This window comes from Symphodus melops (assembly GCF_947650265.1).
Source record: "Symphodus melops genome assembly, chromosome: 5".
Taxonomy (NCBI): domain Eukaryota; kingdom Metazoa; phylum Chordata; class Actinopteri; order Labriformes; family Labridae; genus Symphodus; species Symphodus melops.
Window position 1 is genome coordinate 19553016 of NC_136695.1, and position 21253 is coordinate 19574268.

The 21253-nt window shown below is 42.5% G+C and overlaps 2 protein-coding genes across 2 annotated transcripts; one reads left to right on the forward strand and one right to left on the reverse strand.

The window, feature by feature from the left end:
- Positions 1-844: 844 nt before the first annotated feature.
- Positions 845-15801, forward strand: virma (vir like m6A methyltransferase associated). Its single transcript, XM_079344111.1, is given in 29 exon segments — positions 845-960; positions 1405-1517; positions 3457-3543; positions 4437-4485; positions 4577-4739; positions 4866-4985; positions 6595-6801; positions 7350-8080; positions 8289-8426; positions 8530-8756; positions 8843-9373; positions 9479-9633; positions 9726-9808; positions 10339-10432; positions 10905-11293; positions 11378-11533; positions 11642-11877; positions 11967-12216; positions 12310-12527; positions 12610-12742; positions 12871-13011; positions 13124-13278; positions 13445-13541; positions 13847-14013; positions 14444-14793; positions 15128-15274; positions 15385-15488; positions 15490-15640; positions 15643-15801. Coding segments are annotated over 29 exon segments (5514 nt in total). The 5' UTR covers positions 845-897; the 3' UTR covers positions 15702-15801.
- Positions 15802-16656: 855 nt separating this feature from the next.
- On the reverse strand, positions 16657-20925 carry rnf41l (ring finger protein 41, like). Its single transcript, XM_079344020.1, has 6 exons — positions 20541-20925; positions 20248-20454; positions 20000-20139; positions 18726-18888; positions 18519-18639; positions 16657-17187 (listed from the first exon to the last, which is right to left on the reverse strand). Exons 2-6 carry the CDS (start codon positions 20451-20453, stop codon positions 16783-16785), a joined length of 1035 nt encoding a protein of 344 aa, XP_079200146.1. The 5' UTR covers position 20454; positions 20541-20925; the 3' UTR covers positions 16657-16782.
- Positions 20926-21253: the final 328 nt, after the last annotated feature.

The following is a 21253-nucleotide window of genomic DNA, read 5'->3' on the forward strand; positions in this document are numbered from 1 at the left end:
TTTATTTATATATAGAAAAAAACAACTCAAGCCTACCTGTTATTCGAATTACAGAATCAGCGCATAGTCTGGCCTATCAGAAGGTTTTCCAATGGGCCCAATAAGAGTTATTTGATGTACCTAGTTTGAATAATAATTTTGGAAAATGTATAAATAGATCACTATTTAAAAGGTAGCCTATACCCTAAGCGCTTTAAGTTTGACCATTCAAACTTAAAATAACTAAAAAAAATAAGTAGTGTAGCTTTCCTTTTAAGATGCACGAGTAAAATTGCAAGAACTGCTCTTGTTAAATATTTTAAATGGTCTTATTGAAATATGAACACATATTTAAACTGTTGTTATATGTAATACAATATATCTTACAGTACAAATATGAGCTCAAAGAAAAAAAATGACCCGCCACTTACTCACAACATAGAATTGTATGTTAAATCCGTCTTCAACAGTGATACGCTATTAATTCTAATGATATTATCAAATAGATTTATTTGAATTAAGTTTCTATTTAGGCTGCCAGGCATCTGCCATTTGGGTTATGCACATCATCATATAAATAACAAACAAACAAAATTTACTTTGTAAAGAAAGTAATGAAAGTCATAACGCGTTGATATTTTGAATAAGCAAACGTTTTAAAAACTTATATCAATTTAAAAAATCCCAAATCGAATAAATTGAGGTTATTATGATCTTTGCTTTATGAACTTTTTTAACATCAACAACAATTTCATTCGAATAAAAGATTATTTAACTTTATCACATGATTACTATCTTACAGCAATTCTTATTTACATACCAGTCAATATTTTGTGATTTATCGATTGTGCTGTAGATGACCTGCTCCGGAAGTAGTCATCATCCCGGAAGTTTACCCCCTGACGGACAGTAAAAGCGATGGCGGGGGACACTTCCACGGAGCTTCTTTTTCTTGATACATTTAAGCATCAAAGTGCTGAGGTAATTCTCTGAAGCCTCAGTATGTTGTTTTAACCTCAGAGTTTTCTGCATGTTGTATAATTTCTTGTATATGTTAAATTTAAGAGTTATGGAGAAAGAAGCTCAACTTCCGCTAACAGAATCACATAGGCTAACATTAGCAGTTGTTGTCATAAAGGGACTGCATTTAATATCTTTTATCGCACAATACACTTGTCCAGATGTATTCCTGGTTGTAAAACAAACAATGTTAAATATAATGTAAACAATAATTTAAAGGAACATTTGTTCTCTTGTTGCTTCCTTGCGGTGTTTGTTTGCTTGTTAGCCAAGTTGCTAATGCTAACTTTGCAGCTCATGTTGTTCCTCAGATGTTGTTTGATCTGGTCACGTGTGTCGGTGTTTTCAGGTAAAACACTGTTGTCTTGGTTATCTGTTTAAATGATGCTGTATATGTCCCCTCAGTTAACCAACGTGGATGTGGTGCGATTTCCTTGTGGGGTGCTGATCACGGAGGTGCGGGTCATTCCTCCCGGGATCAAAGCTCACAGTAACCTACCTGACAGCAGAGCCTTCGGGTGAGGACACTTGAAACACTCAGAGACAGATTTCTGTCCTCTTCAAACAGTCAGAGACACATATCTGTAGATCAGGGGTTCTCAAACTTTTTTAGACTATGGACCCCTTTCAGGTGACACATTTTTCCAAGGACCTCCGTCATTATTGTTATGTTGATAAGCATTATGTTAATAAAACGTATTTATGTACTACTTTGCAACGATAGAATTAGGCTTCATTAGCACTTTACAAGTCATTTTAGACTTGAGAAAATGTTTGCTCCGAGGTGAGTTTTTTGTTTTTGTTGTGACGATGAAGTGACAAACATGTCACAATCATATCAGAGTTGATCTGTTGGCACACAATTTAAGTGTGTGGGAGTATTGGATAAAATAGATGATTTTATTAGCGCAAGAGGTTCCAGTTTGAAGAAGTTGCTTTTTCAATGTTCAACTTTTACAATTTTTGTAAATTATTCCGCAGACCCCCAAGCTTAGGAACATTTTCTATTACTATACATTTATCATTTGTAACCATTAAGGCATTTTAATTATTTGATGGGTCAAAGAAAACTAGTACTTCTTTTTAGGGACGAACTAAACTGACTATTCTGGATCAGTCTCGGTTTAAGTTGATACCTTTTTGAACAGATAAACAAACGATTACCTGTAATTGTGAAACTTAGTGTTTCAGTCTATAGTTACATTACCTAATTGATGACATGTATCTGACAATTTCTGATTATTTTTTTCTGGTAGCTTAAAGTCCAGTTGTCAAAATTGAATTAGGAAACAATGGATTTGTTGATTCTTAGTTGAGGGAATGTCGATGATTGTTGATAACACATCCACTCTGGATACATTTTCCACAGATACCTGACGTGTGTGTGTGTGTGTGTGAGGGTTGTTTGACACCAGAGCTTCATTGTTGTTCTGGATGTGTGTCCTGGAGGCATGTTAACACAAGGACTAAAGTTACAACGCCTGAGAGGCTGTAGTGTGTGATGTCATCTCAATGAAGGAATGGGCTTAATGTTTAACAACACTCAAACCTGATCATGCCACGCGCTCTTTGTTGTGTATACATTTGTGTCAAAGTTGAAATAAAACCTCTTATCAAGGTATTTGCCATGTTATGAGGCAGAATTCATAAACTGCAGAAAATCAGCAGAGAAACTGTACGATTGTCTTTTTTGGTTAATCAAATTATTTGAGAAGGCCTGGGTGACAAATTAAATGGGTTATGAGGACTTTTGATTAATTACAAAATACAGTTTGACCAAACACCAAACAACAGTTATGCTCATTAATTTCTAATATTGCTTACATAAATCTAATATAATCAGTTTAATATTTACTACAGTAAAAATTAGGATATGGACAAACTGTCTGCATACTTTGCCACACCTAGCACCTCATTGTTGATGCTTTAAATTGCCAGTTAAATTTTTAAGTGATTGATTTGTTGCAGCACCGAGGTTACAGTGAATACTGCTTTAACCCTTCTCCTCAACTATTAGTCATTTGAAAAATGACTTATTTTAATGAGATAGATAGATAGATAGATACTTTATTGATCCCGAGGGAAATTCAAGTAGATAGATAGATAGATAGATAGATACTTTATTGATCCCGAGGGAAATTCAAGTAATGAGTAGTCTCATGAAATACCTCTTTTCTATTAGATGCACTGAAAAACACATAATAGAATTTACAGCGTTCCAACATAGGGCCCAAAACTGTAATGTCGAACAACAGTGTGTTTAGATGTATTGTGTTGAGTCTACATTTAATTCAAAGATTTTAACGGCGTATCTTATTAGATTGCCACAAGTGCAAACTGTCATATTGCAACTGCGTGTGTTGATGTATAGATGTGACGGCGCCTTCTCTACAAATGGACTGAAACAGATAATCACTAACTCTCAATGTGTGTGTGTGTGTGTGTGTGTGTTTCTAGGGAGACGTCTCCTCATGCCTTCCAGTTGGAGCTGTTCTTCAACAATGTCACCAAACCTAATAACCCAACGTTCCACCGACTCGGCAGGTCAGGATCATTTTCTTCTTTAAGATGCTGATATCTGTCTCACCTGTAGAACCAGTCACAGGAGCTTCTGAGGCCTGTTCGGCTGCACCCTGCCTCATTCAGGTCTCTTTGTCCTATGCTGGTTGACTGGTCTCTCCAGAAACTGAGCCCCACCCAACATGTCACCCAGAGAGTGACGCAAAAACTATCAGGCAGTTATATGATTGAATAATTATTTTTGTTCAGACCTCATCACAAGAGAGGTGTGCACGGTTTCACCACAGCGTAGTCTTCTCTTTAAAGGTGTGCAATGTTTAAAGAGTTTTTGAAAACTGTAAATATGACACACCCAGGTTAGTACCTATCATAAGGTCAGGAGTCGATGTTTTTTAAACCATTCAGGATGCTTTTTAGGTTTCATACAAATGTCAAAAACAAATTTGAATGAACCATTTCTAAACAAATAGCTCTTTGCCCAATGATCAATATGACCAGAGAAGGTGATAAGAAACCTCATGATCAAAGTACAACCATCATGTTGGTGTTTATTTGATGAAATTAGTTTTTCACTTCATCTTTCATTTTCTCTGACTGAACACAGGATTTTAGGAGTGTTACATGGATCTATATCACAGTTATATCTGTTTGATTTTGTGCTGGATTTTATTTTTATTTTTGGGAGAGCTTTTGTGCCTCTACTGGAGAAACAGGACAGAAGGTAGAGTCAGAAATAAGGGAGACAGAGAGGAAAGGAGCCACAGGTTGGATTCGAACTTGGGCCGTCTGCTTTGAGGACTACAGTCTCTGGACATGAGGCGTGACAACTAACCTCTAGGATCCACTTTAGGATGCGAGCCTTGTATGTGTATTCGCACTGATGCAACAATATGCCATGTCTCATATTCTTTTTGTAGCCTCGAGTATGATGAGAACAAGTCCATCGTGTTCAGACCAAGTGGAAAGGTAAAGGAGCTCCAAGGCTCAAAACTATTTATATTCTTTCCCTTTTTTCATTTTTTTGAATGCTGTCAAGCTAAATGGTTGTTGTGTGCAGGTGAACACAGACGGCCTGGTGTTGCGTGGCTGGTACACCAGTCTGACTGTAGCAGTGTACGGGACAGCAGAGCGCTCGCACGGACACGACCAAGGCTCGCCCCCTCCTCCTCCACCCCCACCTCCTCAACAGCCGGGTGGGCCAAAGAGGCTCGTCAAGCAAGGTGGGCATCATTAAAGTGATAACGCTGTCACCTGCACTTCTCCCAGCCCCTGAATCTGAAACATCAAATCAACCTCTCCTCTGTTTATTTAACCATCGAGCTTTCGTACGGGGTTTCTTCTTCTAGAGTGGGAAAAAGAGGACCAGTTCAATGGAAGCCCACCTCGACCAGCACCCAGAGGGCCTCGAACTCCTCCTGGGCCTCCGCCTCCAGATGATGATGATGAAGAGCAGGTCCAAGTGACGGGTAAGCAATGTGATTCTTCCTGAAGAGCGAAGAGGTGTCACACATGAATCCTAGTTGTTCTCTCTCTCTCTCTGTGTTTCTCTCTCTCTCTCTCTCTCTCTCTCTCTCTGTGTTTCTCTCTCTCTCTCTCTCTCTCTCTCTCTCTCTCTCTCTCTCTCTCTCTCTCTCTCTCTCTCTCTCTCTCTCTCTCTCTCTCTCTCTCTCTCTCTCTCTCTCTCTCTCTCTCTCTCTCTCTCTCTCTCTCTCTTTCTCATATGAGTATGAGCGAGTTGCATTGGTGATAAATAGGCTGTTTCTGTCACTGAAACTTTCTGGCGACCCCCCCCATCAAGATTCTGTTGCATCAACGGCGACAAAAGTCAAGTGAAAGGGCGAACTATAAACAAGGCCAGATGCTGCTGTAGCTGAATCCTCTTCCTGTTGATACACATCAGGAATAAATGTTGCCCGAGGTGGTTCTACTTTTTGTGTCTCTATAGGGTCAGTTTTTTTTATTTTATCAGTAACTGAACAGAGTTAAATTAATACTGGAAGGAGGGTATTTAAGTGGCCTAACATTAGCCAATTACAGTCCTGTCTAACAGCTTACACCCTGCCTGATGTGCACCTATTATAACCCTGCACTCTGTAGTACTGAACCGAGGGCTTATTCAATAAAAAATGGAGCTTTCAGCTACGTTACCATGACTCGATCGTAGTAAGAGTAATGTGACGGTGTCGTAGATGTTGTGGACATTTTTAACAGTTCTAGAGGAAACAACATAAATGTAAAGTTTTACACATGTTCTGTAAGAGAAGTCCTTCATTCATATGATATCAGTACCTTTTACCTTCACCTTTGCATAAAGTCCAGGTTAGTACAAATCCTACATTCTACAGCTTGATAATTTACTGTGAAGTTTTCAGAGTTGATGTTTTTCTGCCCTTCTATCGATGGATAGCAGAACGTTGCTAACCATCAGTATTTAATACAGCCGGGTAATAATTCTCATTATTATTAGTGTGTGCCAAAAGATGTTTTCCTATTACACAGTTCAATGTGCCAGATCGTTTCATTACAATAAAGTGCAGTTCTTAAAGGGATTTAAAATGAATCACAGTGAGCCAAATGTAGCACTACACAGTGTGTACCTCAGTTATCTGGTTGGACAGTTACACGGTTTGTGTTGATGTGTTCTCGGGGAGGTAAACTGAACATTATGTTTGCACAGATGGGTAGCATATAAGCAAGTCTCTGCAGGATAATTATCACAATGTTCAGAAATTGGGGGAGATTGGCTGTCTGCCAGGTTGTAACATGCATGAGCAGCTCATACAATTAGAATATCTTGAAAAGGTCTTTTTTTTTTTCTGTCATCCAACTCAAAGTGAAATTTTACAAAGTTCTAGATTCATTCGACATAAAATGAAATATTGCAAAAAAAAATTTGATCCCAATGATTGCGGCTTACAGCTCTTGCAAATAATATATCCAGATCCTGAAACTATTAGAATATTAGATGAGACCAACCAAAGAAAGATGTTACTGTAAAGTCCACCCTTCTAAAATTGTGTCACTGTGTAGTTCACCTGGTTACGATATTTACCGAGTTTTGCCCTCCATCCACAGTGGGCGTGAGAAAAGAAGAGCCATGCCAGGGCCGAGATGAGTACCTGGAGGCTGTCTCACCTGAAAGATCGCTGCCCGCTAATGAAGAGTACTCCGATGCTGAACATGAAGAAGAAGGCGAGGAGGAAGATGAGGAGCCGGAGGAGGAAGACGCACGGACCGAGGGGAGCGTCCCCGAAGACGAGGAGGAGGAAGAGGAAGATGAGGGTGAGGACGAGGAAGAGGAGATGGAGGAAGGTAGGGGGGAGTTGTTTTGCGAGAGTAGGATAGTCTACAATCCCAAATGGATGCCGGGCCCCGACACCCCTTGGTGCAACAAACTCATCAGATATCCGAGGGGGGGCCACGGGAGCAGGGTCCATTTGGGACTGAGTGAGAGAGTGTGTTTGCTGTGCTCTGGCATGCTGCCTCTATCTCAGACAGCTAGACCGCTCCAACCTCTCGGCTAGACCGCCTCAGGCTACTCTGAATTCTCATGGTCGACCTTCATAAGCTGTCTTGTGCAGGTGTGCCTCACACAGCGCTGTGGCTGATGCTCGTACTCACATCCTGCATGTCACACTAAACTGCATGTTTGGACTGATCCACCGATGTGTGAGGGGACCTTTTTAAATGAGCAAGGGTACACGAATTAGCTGCTGGCCTCCTCGTTTTTTATCCTTTCTCTTTTTTCACAGACATTAAAATGAATTTTGTTCGTCATAGGTGATCTTTGGTTTACCGTCCCCTCTCTTTTGCCTCCCCTTCCCTCACAGGTGATGACGGCTATGAGCAGATCTCGAGCGATGAGGATGATCTTGACAATGGGAGCTTCAAGCTTCCCAGCTTCGACATGGACTACACTCCTGAGGACCTGGCATCTGTCCCACCTGTCCAGTACGACCCGTATGAGCGAGAACTCAGACCTCTGCTCTACTTCACGCCGCCATACAAAGCCCGCTTCGATACACAGTTTGAAAAGACCAGTGTAGAGGAGCCCAGGGATGCAGGCGGAACAGAGGAACAAGCAGGCGGAGAGCAGACTGAGGCTGTTTCTCAGCTCAAAGAGCTTCTAGCTAGCATCGGAGAAGACAGAGATCCTCGCTGGGTAACTGCTGTGGAAGAGGCTCCTGGACTTTTGGCCAAAGGGTTGGCTTATTTAATTAAGCAAGGGGAGCAAGAAATGGAAGGTCCTGTCAGGGTTTTAGCCCAATGGGCAATCCAATCTCTCAATATGGAGATTGCTCTCACCCAACCGATCGCTCTTAATCTCAGACAGTTGAAAGCTGGGGCCAAGCTGGCTTCATGCCTCGCAGAATATCCACAGGGCCTGACAGCCCTGCTGCGTGAAGGAGTCCTGGATGTGCTGCTGGGGCTGCTCCATGCAGACCACGTGTCCTCCACACTGAAGCTCAGTTTCCTGAGAGCTCTCGGTGCTCTGATCAGCACTCCAGCTGGTATCGAGGCTTTTCTGCACGCAGGAGAGTCAGAGAAGAGTGGCTATCAGGTATGCTCTGCACTTTGAAAGTCTATGCTTTCTCAGTTCCATCTCTTATTATTTACATTTTCAGCAGGAATTGAAGTTTCAAATATTTTCCCCAGAAAAAATAAATAAATAAAAGAGCTTCATCTTGCTGAAAAATATAACAATAGACAATACCAAGCCTGCCACTGTTTTCATAAATCATAATGACACAGCTTTTCATTCTTTAAAGCGTTTGGTCCAGCTGTTCCTGCGAGAAGAAACAGTCAGGGTCATAACTGCAGGCAACACCATACTACAGAAAAGCCACATGTATGAGGTCCTTTTGGACCTGCAGAGAGCAGCAGCAGCATGGAGTGAACCACAGCAGGTAGGCACGTTAAATGACACAACTTCAAAGTGCATTTGTTGCTTCCTTTAAAAATCTTTTTTTTTCTTCTTTTTTTCAAATCATAACTGACTGTAATTCTCAGGAGGAGATGGAGGAGGCTGAGAGCCCCATGGAAGAGGAGCCATCACTAAGCCCCTCCCCTGTAAGTGAGGCAGAGCTTGATAGGCTGGCAGGGGTTTTGGAAGAGTTGCATCACCTGCTCGAGACGGCCCCTAACTGCATGGTGCAGCCGCCCGGGAAAGCCTTTCCTACTTCATCGAGGATAACAGGACCGCAGGAAAGAGATGACCCATATCCAACTCTGTACAGGTTAACATCCAAACAGCTCACGCGTACAAGAAGCCCAGAAACAAGTTTGAACATAGTGGTGACATACTTTTTCTATTTTTTTATAGGTACATGCATGCATGTCGTTTTCTGGAGAGCACATCGGTTGTTTTGTCAGCAGCCGCAGCAGCTGGTCACCTTGGTGTCACCCAGTCAGTGAGGGACATCCTCCGCTTTCTGTCACTCACACAGTCAGGCCTACTGTTCCTCCTCGCCCAGCCTTCTCCTTCAAATCTGCTCCTGCGCCTCCTGGCATCAATGGCAGAGACGGAGATCGAGGAAACCACCTTCACAGGGGGGGAGGGAAGTCTCACGGGACCAGGGTTTGGGGAAGAGGGCTTCGGCGTGTGGCTGATGCAGGCGCTGCACGCCCTTCAGGCTGTCTCCGAGCTTATGAGCCACGTCGCCTCAGGAGGAGACGGAGGAGTCGGGCTCGAGGAGGGGGACAACGCAGAGGTCCTGAGCATGCTCCATGGGCTCTACTTGATGACTTTCACACAGACCGGTCGCAGTGCGGTGGCCCATGTTCTCAGCCTGGACAACAACCTGTCCTGCTTGGTCACCCTGCTGCAGCATCACAGCAGCAAGGACGGACAGGGGTACAACTGTCTTCTCGTTTTTTCATTTTATTTTATTTTTTTGCAAAAACTTTTTATTTGTTTCAAGCTTGTGGCACTGATTTCTCCTTTTTTTTTTTCTTACAGTGAGACCAAAGCTCGCAAAACAGTGACTTATAACTACGCCTGTATGCTGGTGTTAGTGGTGGTGCAGAGCTCTAATGAACTGCGGATGATGGAACAATATGCTGCGCCACTCCTCACCCTAGCAAAGGCTGACGAGACAAACGCTAAGCTACAGGGTAAATGCTTCAAATCTGGTACTGAAGTGATTAGCTTGATGTGTTTTCTTGTGGGTCACTGATGTTTTGATGTTCTCTAATTCATACTTCAGAGCTAAGCAAATGGCTGGAGCCTCTGGACAAACTGCGCTTTGAGATTGGTAGCATTCCCACCCTCATAGACTACATCAAACAGGTACAAATCCCTCAATGTATATATATAAAGCTACAATTAAGCAGATTTTCACGTCACTTTCATTCTGAGTGATTATTCCAGCTTTCATCTTCCTATATCACCTGGAGGCACTCCTAATTAGTCTTTAACATTCAGTGAAGATGGATCTCTGAAATGTGCTGCTGATGATGAGTTATCTCTGGATCAGAGTGCACTTCAGTCAAGATTTGTAAAAACTTATCACAGTATAATTAAAAAAAAGCTCTGTGCTCTGACCAGTTAGAACTGACCATATGATGAGATTAGTCCTCATTAAAGAAGCAAACATTATCGGCTTCATAACTCTTACCACAGCGACATGTAGTTTCTCAAACTTCACAGGTTTTACTTTTGTATCCTGAAACCACCAAAGATTCAGTGTATACATATGCAGAGTTTCACAGACAAGTCTGAGCGGATCAAGCATGCACCTGCTCCGTAGCATATTTCAGTCTGTATGCAAATAAGTGTGCATTATGTCACCGTAAATGCTTTGTGTTCTCTTCTTTCAGAATGTGGAGAACGTGTTGACTGCTGATGGGACTGGACTGGTTACTGCTCTCAGGGTCCTTAATCACATCGCCTGCCCCCCAACTACTGCAGAGGGTAAAGCCAGGTTTTTGATATAGTTGCCTCGTGGTCCGAGAACCACCATTAAAAAGGGGGCTTTAAAAAGGAGTTGCTTTTTTACGAGTGCTCGTCTTTAAGGTCTGATGAACATCCAGGCATTCAAAGTGAATTTCCTTTAAATAGATATTTATCTATATTATATATATTTAAAGAAGTGCATTGTTTACATTTACTGGGTGAAAAGATATTTTCCACCTCTTGCTTGCCAAATGAACTTTAGTTCATGCACCAGTGAACCTGTAGATGAGGTGATTTATAAGAGATCAATCAGTACATTCTTAGATAACTGCAAATCCAGGCTACAAATGCTTAAAAAACTCCCCAGGCTATCTTCACGGCATTAAATTAGATCATGTGTGCAGTAAAGTTGATTGAAATGGGCACAGGTGACATTGCTTTTGTGGACCATTGGTCACGTTTTTTCACAAAGTCCTCCTCCTTCCTACAGCTCAGCAGAGGGATCTGAAGTGGAGTCTTGCAGGGGTCCAGCTCTTCTCCGGTGAGGGTCTGGATATGTGCGTGCGTGTCCTCCAGAAGCTGTGCAGCGTGTTGCTGCAGCCTTGGCGTGTGCACGGACACATGGGCCCCACGCCACAGCGTTGCATGATCCTCAGTATATGCATCAGCACACTGCGGTTGCTGCGCACCATGCTGATGGAGTTACTGTGCGGAGGAGCTTTCCAATTCAGGGACACGCGCGTCGCCAACGTGTTAGTGACACTCCACATGATAGTATGCTCTATCCCCGCGACCGGACGTCTCGACGGAGAGGAGACCAGAGTGCAGGCGCTAATCGTTGATGTGTTGCTTACATTTACGCAGGGTGTCAATGAAAAGGTGTGTGAATTCAAACGGTGTTCATGTTTCTTAAACAAAGTACTCTTAATTTACATTCTGACTAAATGCCTGTGTCTGGTGCAGGTGACTCATACAGAAGAGACTCTAGCCAGCAACACTTGGTCTCTGATGCTCAAGGAGGTTTTGGGATCGCTGCTGAAAGCCCCTGAAGGTCTGTTCTCTGGTCTGACTTTGCTTTCAGAGCTCCTTCCTCTTCCCCTGCCAATGCAGAGCACTCAGGTAAAGTCATCAGAAATCATCTATCTGTCTTCTACCTCTTGCCCTCATCTGACGATTCTCTTCTTGGTAATGCACTTTATTAATATGAATTTCTGTCTCCCTCAATAGGAGATTTCAGTCCAAGATGCTGCTGTAGCCTTAAACACAAGGAAGTTGTGGAGCATGCATATACGAGCTCAGTGGAAAGTGTTTTCTGAGGCGTTTCGGTGTGCGTGTGCCACCAGCTGCCCCCCTCTCCTGGCCATGCTGAGGAGAATGTGCGTGCAGCTGGCTGATCTGTCTTCACCAAGTGCGACTCTAATCATGAAGACTGTGCTGGAAATGCTGCTGGAGGAGCTGCAGCCGTGAGTTAAAAAACCCCCCAAAAAAACAAATTCAGCTCCCACTCTTACCGTCCACGTTGTTAAAAGTGTACATAATGTGCTGACTGCAGGGCAGAGGGGAAAAGTGTGTGCTGGGGCCACAGCCTGCGTCTGCTGTCTTTGTTGGACGCTCTGGTGTCGCAGAAAGCTTGTAAAAGCGCAGTGCTGCACCTGCTGTCCGGCTCCGTGTCCGGAGATGAACAACTAGCTGACCTGTTCCCGCTGCTGCTGTCTTTGGCCGTCCCTCCAGCTGAAAACTCTTTACAACAGCAGCAATGCAGCGAACTAGTGGGGACAGTATTACAATCACTGTGTGACCAGGTAGGCAGCACAGTGCACACGACGGCAATATTTAAGTCAACAGGCCCAACCAGGGAAAAGATTAAAGCCTGTATGTATCTGCATCTCCTTCAGGACATTTCTCTGGTTGCTTCTCCAACTGGTGAGAGCTGTGTGTCAGAGGCCGAGCAGCTGGCTAATGCACTCCCCGGGAGAGAAATGATGTCATCAGTGTGCAGCGCTCTGATGGACATTTTGGGTAATTCAGACAGCAGTGTCCCGCTCCTACTCACCTGTATCAGGACTTTGACGTTCCTCACGGAGCACGACTACGGACTCTACCACCTCAAAGTGTAAATACTCCCTCTTTGTTTCCCTACAAGTGTCCTTTTCTTCGTCAAACAAGACTTTGATGGTACGTTTTCTTGGTTTCAGTGCTTTAAAGAAACATGGTGCAGGTCTGAGCTCGTTGTTGAAGAGACTGGTGTTTAACTTCAATAAGGATTCAGCAGATCTGCTCTCAGCCCTGCTGGACTTCCTCAGGCAGATCGTCAACACAGACCCGATGGTCAGTACTTTTTTTTTTTTTTTTTTTTTTGCAGATTTTAAGTTTAACATGGCAGTGATTGTACCACAAGTGTGTTTACTTTTAGTAAGTTGTAATGTAACTTTTATTTTGCTCTGTCTGTAATTTAGTGTGTCGATGAGGGACAAGGGTCGAGCGAGGAGCCGGCTTTCACTCCTCCGCGGCTGCTGTCCGGTGCTGAGATGAAAGCTCTGCTGCAGTGGGACGCGTCCGAGTCCCATCCCCTCCCCACTTTAGAGAAACAGATCACGGTACAAATCATACACAGATGGATGTTTCTTTCTTTTCTTTTTTTTTTCTTTTTTTTATAAAGTTACAGATATTTGTGCTTCTGTAACTCTACCTCTGGGCATTTCACCGCAGAAATTATGTAAGGAAGATGAGTCTCTGGAGACGCTGTTGGAGAATGTGATTGTTCTGAGGCAGACCCTGGAGACGGCCACTGACGCGTCTCCTGCAGTCGACACTGAACCCACTCTGCCAGCGTCGGAAACGCTCGGCGCCCAGTTTAACCACAGGTGAGAAATAATGTACATTAAGATTTGAAAACAAAACGTTATGTACATTACAGCTTTAACTGTAATTAAACACAATACAGATAACAAAGAACAGGCCTCTGAATCACTTATGTAAGCTAAGATTAAACACTGGCTGACTTTTTCATGCTCTTTGCATTATCTGTAGGACTGTGTTCATCCTGTCAGAAGCTTTGGATGAACAGCTGAAGACTCTGTGGTTCTCGCCTTTCCAAACTGACGACATAGAGCCAGACCTTGACATGGTAAGTGAACATGTGTGCATTCACAATCAAGACTTAACAGACAACAATCTGCAGTATACTGTGTATTTGGAAAGAACAGCATCTTACATTGATAACCCCGACAGAGCAAAAGAACTTGATCTGTACTTTAAAGAAAAAGTGGTTCAAAGCAGTGATATGTTCAAATGTTGATACTAATTGACTATAAATTAAACCTACTTTGATGTTCAAACTTGAACAGACTCCTAATATTCCCCTCCAGTTAATGTTGTATCAGGCTGTTTATGTACTGTACGTCTTTAACTGACACCTTGTCTATTCTGCAGGTGAAGGTAGATCTGGTGGGTCTGGCTCAGGAGTGCTGCCCAGACCTGGACCTGAAAGCAGAGCTGGAGCGCTCCTTTTTGTCTGAGCCCTCGTCTCCTGGTCACTCTAAGACTACAAAAGGTTTCCGGCTGGGCAAACACAAGCACGAGACGTTTATAACATCGAGGTAAATGCCCAGTGTTTTATCTGAGGTCTTGTTTTAATCAACCTTCTTGAAATGAGGTGGGTTAGGAAGTAAGACCCCTCCATATCAACTGACTCAATCTGTTAGTTTAAAGGAAACACTTCTTATTTTTAAGTGAGATTGGGAAGGCATTTACATTTTTTAAATAACTTTTATGGTCCCTGGGTGTTATGTTTGTGCAGCTGGGATAACTTTCCCCCTGTTGCAATCAGATAGTGGATCTTTTCATATCTCAAAGATGAAGATGAGCTGAGTTTATAGTCTTTGGATGGAAGTTTTATACATGTAGACTTAATTGGAATCTATCCCACTCTTATTTCACACCTGCCTTCTGCCTCAGACATCACGCCATCCTTATGTGTGCTGCAGTCAGGGGTTATTGCTTAATATCGCTTCATTCTTTTCTCTGCAGTGGTAAATCCGACTACACTGAGCCAGCCAAGAGAGCCCACATCATGGCTGCTCCTCGCGGCCGCGGAGGTCGAGGAGGGTTTGGACAGAATCTCTGCCGACCTCATGATATCTTCCGCCAGCGTAAACAAAACACCTCACGTCCTCCCAGCATGCACGTGGATGACTTTGTGGCAGCCGAATTTAAAGACATTACAACCCCTCTTGGACTTTTGCAACCTAAACGTCTGCCTAAGAGCTCCCCAAAACCCCCCACCAGAGGTCTGTTCACTGGAAACAGAGGCAGAGGCACCTTCCACAGCCAGACGCGCTTCTTCACTCCACCACAACCTAAAAGTGTAATGATGCCTGGTAAGTACACAAAGACTCTTACGGTTACATATGATGACATGTTCCTGTTTCAGGTTGACAAGACCAGTTTGCATATGTTTATATTGTTGTTTACCAAAAGTTCTCATAATCTTTTATTGGTTAATGTCTTATTTATATATGTCAGGATCCTGATCAGATCAATCTTTCCATTAAAGTTTTTATATAAAACATTTTGTGTGCTTTTATTCAGATTATTTGTGTCCATGTTTCTATGACGTGTCTGGTGGAACAAGTTCTTATATATCATTTTGTCAGGTCAGTACCACATGTTGACCAGTAGAGGGACATATATGCTTACCTTTCTGTTCTGTAGGTAACTACGCTCGCAGAGAGGGAGGCCGGGGCTCTTCGTGGAGTGGACAAGTTCCAGCAGTGACCCACAGAGGAACCTACAGTGAACCCCGCGGAGGTCAAAGCAACTTCACACGTGGACCACTGCCCTCACGACAGCCACCAGCAAGTATGAGATGCATGCCTCCACACGCTTGTGCTCTATTTTAATTCTTTTTTTTACATTTAAACATTTACCAATATTACTCTTCGGTCTTTTTCCTTATTCACTTATTGTAGGTGCATATCGTCTGGCTCCACGTGACCGGGCCCCACGGGGCAGAGGGGGAGCTGGGCTGTCATGGCTTAATGTTGGAGGAGGTGGTGGAGGTGCTGGAGGAGGCGGTGGGGGAGGAGGAGGAAGAGGATCTCAGGGAAGCAAGTTCAGCGGCGGGGGAGGGAGCGGAGGTGGCAGAGGCAGACATGTCCGCTCCTTCACCAGGTAAACTCACCTGGGCAATGACTGCAGCCTTTCATGGCAACATACGGACCAATCAAGGATAATACGTACTGTCTCCATGGAAAAGTGGTGGGATTATGTTGTCATGATGACGTAAAGACTTTGTGTAGATGTTTTATGTTTTGTTTTCATGAGTTGTATTCAGATAATAAAGGTCATAGAAGCCTAGACGGGGCTTTTTGTTTCTGATGAAATAATGGACATTGTCATAATGTTATTCATGAATTATTTTGGGGTTTTGTAAGTGTTCTAAGTCAAATAGAAATCAATTGTGAGTCCAATAGGTGCATCAGTTAAACCCCAAATATGAAACCTTGAACGATACTTGCACAGGATTAGTGGTGGAGAATTAGTTTCACCATTAACTATATTACATGAAAGCTGGTTTTGTAGGCCTCATTTTTTTGTATGAATAACATCAACATGGCTGTCCAAGACTGAGCCTTGACATAATCTGAATGTGTCACTTTCTGCTCAATATTTATTTATCATATAATGTTCCAAAAATGTTCTTCAAAAAGTCGAGTCAAACATGTTCTCCTACGTCTGCGATGGATTATTAGGGCCACATTAAAGAAAAGAAAAGATAAACAAATTTCTGTCTTGTAGTTGTACATTACAAGATAAAAAGATCTAAATAAACGATTTTACAATTTAAACTTTATTTAACCAGGAAAGAAATCTACCGAGATGGGCAGCAGCAGCACAATTTCACAAGTTTCACACAAACAATGAGCAGCTAACATACAAAAACTTCTTGTATCTTAATAATAAAAAATAAAAAAAAAGATTGTAACCAGCTTTCTCTTGCTCTGAATAAACCTTTAAACACACTTTTGTTCAGAGGAACCTCGAAATAATTTGTTTCTGAAATCCAGTAAATTATTTGTTTGTTTGTTTTTTTAAATGAAAATCAGACGGATACAAAATATGAGTTTTTAAAATGTATGTTCAGTTCTATGCAAGCTTTGGGTCAAATAATCAATTTAACTTCTAGAATTATTCCGAAAGACTCAACTCTTCAATACAACATCAATGTCTTTCTCTTTTTTGGCTTGATCCAAATAAACACGTTTTTTAAAAAATGATGAGCTAATGCAGGAATCTACACAACATATAGTGCATTCAGAATGTTTTCATTACTTTTGTCAGAATCAACTTTGGCTGGTTCAGTCCTCTCAGATCACCGTCACCTCCCGACTCTTCCTCTTGATGCAGTCCAGAGTCAGGCTCCTTGTCCCAACCTTGCGGGCCCCCTCTCCCAGCTGAGGTGATTGAGGTGGACCTGAGATATTCATACCCTGAGCTGAATGTAGTGAGAGGCTGGAGGCGTGTAAAGGTGACTCCCTCTGCTGGTGTCTTGTCAGTTCGACATGTGGATCCCATCCAGTTGCGCTTAACTCTCCCTGAAGCTGCTCCCTGACTGCTGGTTCTACAAGTTGCTGACTCCTGGTAGGATGCAGGTCTCTAAAGAGCTCTAGCAATTCCCTCTTCTCCAGCTCTGCTTCTGCCAACTCCTGTCTCCTGAGACGCTCGGCTCCGAGCAGGGCTCTCATGTCGCACATCACACGGGACAACTGATCCTGATCAGAAAGAATGTACAGGTACAAAACATGCATGAAGGCAGCCGCTCACGATTTCATACTCACCGCACTGTTGTATCAACAAAAGAAGCCCCTAAATAAATTCTAAAAAGCCCCGGAAAAGCTATTTAATAATGTTCTTCTTCCACCATGTTACTGCAGTCCAAACATTGGCGAGAGCTGCCTTCCTTCTTTATTCTCCAAATGTACCCACTTGGTAGCCCAAATCGATTACAATATTCATGTAAACTAAACATGAACAAACTCAAAAACACTTCCCTAAAGCTGATACACACCTGTTCAGCCAGCTCTGCATCAGTCAAGAAACCTTCCTGTCTTCTAAACTCTATTTTTTTAAAACTCCTCTTCAATATTTATCCTAGTTTTACCATGTTTCTGGTTGTGGAGCTTATTAGAAAAATGCTTAGGTTGAGTAGAATCCTAGTCAGGGGGGGGGGGCGGCCCTAAGCAGCTGTCTGCCTTACCTGTTGACAAACGGCGCCTTTGATTGAAAACTGTTTTGCTCTGTACAACTTCACTTGCCAGCTTTCATCGCTACAACACCTATTTGTTTGGCATTTGGACAAAATAACCATGTGCGTGTGCCTTTAAACCACCTACTTCTCTGACCAAAACAACAACAAACCACCCGGAACTGAAATTTAGGAGGAGAATTTTCTTTAGTATTTAATTTGTCACAGGCTGTGATACATTTTGCAGCTATAATCTCACAGGTGTTTTTCTCCCAGCAGATATGGGAGTTTTTGAGTGTGTGTCGTGTGTTCAAATTCAGGATGTACTGTACGTGTGTACTTTGAGGTATTCCTCTCTTACAGTCTGGCATATTGGGCATAATGTGAGAAATCTGAGCTCTCCCTCGACCTGAATGGTTTCACAGTGGGGGCAGAGTCTGAAGACATACTGGCTCCTGCATTGTTGTCAGAGAAGCCGTTTCTTTAAGATCTGATGATTCAGTTATGTCATTTGTATGATTAAGTCAGTAGATATCTTACATATTGTACCTTTAAATCAATGGGTTTTTTTAAGGTTAAGAATTCACCAGACTCTAACCTGAAATATTTTTACGTTTAAGTTGCAGTTTAGCAAACATGTTCTCAGTGTAAATGTCCTTACACTCGAAGAAACAATCCTGTGCTTTTTATGTAAGAGTACTTTGTGGACATAAAATGGAGTGAAGGCAGTGCTGTTCTGTATTATGTTTGTGAATGTAAAGGTAATGTGACAGTAAAACAAGTCATTGCTCCAGCCCCTTTCTTGAGACAGAAAAGTACAGGGGTTGAATAAAAAAAAGATAAGGAGTGACGGTTCACCTTGAGTTCCTCCACATCGTTCTTCAGCTGCGACTCTTTCTGAACCATGTGTCTCCTCTGTGAGTCCAACCGAGACTCCATCTCTCGTCTCACCTCTTCAACCTTGCACAGCATCTCTGCCCTGCCGTAAAAAAAAAAAAAAAAAGATTTAAAATAATGTCAACAATGATGAAGTTACCTCCGTGTGATACACATATACATAGATACCTGAGCATCTCCACCTCAGTGCGCAGCTCAGCCACACAGTTATGCTGCGATTGATCAATGGAGAGAAGAGTATGACCACAGCCGTTTGGACACTCCCTGCTGCGGAAGTTACATTCTGCCAAGTGAGCCTCCAAACCCCGCCTCTCTACCTGCACAGGACACCCTGATAGGACAGAAATAAAGGAAACTTGTCAAGCCTCACATGAAATGCTTTTTATTCTTTGAATTTAATTAATTAATTAATTTAATTGGGATGATGAACTTCATAATTTCAATACAAAGCATGACACTAATGTGCTGCACAGAGAAGTAGCACTATTTTTTCACAAAATCCTTAAAATGATTTGCTGAATGCTGTATGACCATGCAAATCTCCACTTTTCAATGCAACCCATACTCAGACAGCAACAGCAATGTTTGTATGAGTCTAACAAAAATTTCCTCTTAATGTTCCCATCACTGCAAAAGCCACTCTGCATGCAAAAACTCAACAAATCTGTACCTACCACAGTGATAACAAATGTACTCTCCACCTGCCAACAACAGGTCACAGTCTTGTTGTGAGCATATATTTATAGTAGTACACATACTGATAGTACGAATTTCTGTGAATACGTTCAGTTTGGTTACACTTTGTAGAGGTGACTTTGCTGTGAGCAGACTACGATCTATTTGGAGAAGCTATGACCATATTTGAAGAGAAGAATGTCTTTCAAGGTTTTCTAAAAGTATAAATGTATGGCCTCAGTTGACAATGGAATGAGGAATTGTTCTTCTAATAGAGGTTTGACATTGTAAGGGTAAAGGTGATGTGATTCTCCTGACCATGTACAGAAGTATCTAAAGTGGGAAGGAATTTGTGACATCTGTTGAACTGTATATAAGGGCTCTGCAAAGAACATTAAAGTGTCTATTTTCTCAGCCTGCACAGCGTCTCAGTGTTGTCTGTCAGAATGGAACCACGGCCGTGACATGCTGCATCTTTATCCAGTCTGTTGATAGATTCAGCTTTAGGGACAATTATATTATTCAACCCATCACATACACACTTTTATATAGCTCATTAACCAATGATAGAAAGCTGACCCTGAATGCAACCTGTGGGAGCTAAATGTCACACGGCTGTGACAACAATAGAACCTTCTGGTGCTCTTCCACAGTCACACACAAAGGTGTCATATTACCTCTGCAACACAAACGTGCACCTGGACACCCATTGATGAATAAACTCATCAAAATCTCAAACGATATGACCTCAGTACAAGGCTCCATACCTGTGTTAGCGCAGGAGACGAAGGCAAACTCACACTCATCCTCATGTGTGTGCATGGTCTCCAGAGAGCAGACCACCTCACAACCCTGCCCTGCATTCACGCAACGGATCTGCAGGCGGTTCAGGTCATTACGCATGTACCTTTTGTTTAAAAAACAAAGTAGTATCAGTAGCATAGACAGCAGTTTACCTGTTTATGACCTTTAACATGAAAAACATTTGTCATTCAATAAAGAGATGTAGACAAACCTGTACAGAGGTTTGAGGCTGCCCACATCCAGTGGCAGTCTATCCTCAGGGCAGGAGTGGTGATGGAGAAGCCAGCTGCTGATGCAGGCACTGCAGTAAGCATGTTCACATGGGGCCTGGAGGGGGCGATCCAACACGTCTCGACACACACAGCACAGCAGCCCTTCATTCACATAGCCCACAAACCTCTCCAGTTCATAGCCCATCCTGCAAACAAACACATACTATTTAAACATTTACAGAAATAAAACTGTTGCCACGCTTAATTGTATCTTACCTTGTTAAATTCTTACCTGAAAAAATTACTCTAAATTCATGCAACTTTTTTCCTTTTCTTTCCTTCAATTGAATCCTAATCCTTCTCGTGTCTCCAGTGTGAAACTGTCTCTTATCCCTCCACCTTTACAGTCTTCCCTTCTTCTTCCTCTTTCTATTGACTTGTTGCTCCATCAAGGTGAGGGTCTCCTTTACCTTAGAGCCCTCCTCTCAACCTTTGGGAATGCGTCTCCATGGAGAGGTAGCCCTGACAACAAGGGTTCAGGACACAGGCGAGCAGCTGTCAGACGAGATCAGATCAGAACGACAGACAGACAGAATTACACTCAGAAAAACAGACAAATTCAGTAGTAGTGCATGATCTGCACTGCTGTGTTGTAGCGAAGCCTTCAGAGATTACTGCTGTCCTTCAACTGTTTCTGGCTCTATAAATGAAACACTCTATTCTAGGTTTGTCTCTGTCGCTATAGATGTGGGATTAACATGGATTACACTCTCCCTCTGCCTGATTGGATTAGAGACTGCATGACATCAGATGGCAGAGACCACATAAATCAAAGAGCAACCTAATACCACAAACTCATCTGAGTTCCTTAATATTTTTTTTTTTTACATCTGTTTTTTAGTCAAAGTGGGAGGAAGTATTCAAAACACATGCAGGCCTATAAAGTATAAAATAACCTCTTTAAATAGTATTTTACAATTTTATATGAGCTCTCTCAGAAAAATA

Bases quoted from the DNA above. Each gene is read 5' to 3' on its own strand.
- rnf41l (XM_079344020.1), bottom strand. From the start codon at position 20,453: ATGGGCTATGAACTGGAGAGGTTTGTGGGCTATGTGAATGAAGGGCTG. The intron at 18,640-18,725 runs GTATCTATGTAT...TTTTTACGGCAG, and splicing joins ACTGAGGTGGAGATGCTCAG to GGCAGAGATGCTGTGCAAGG. The intron at 17,188-18,518 runs GTGAACCGTCAC...CTTTCTGATCAG, and splicing joins ACGATGTGGAGGAACTCAAG to GATCAGTTGTCCCGTGTGAT.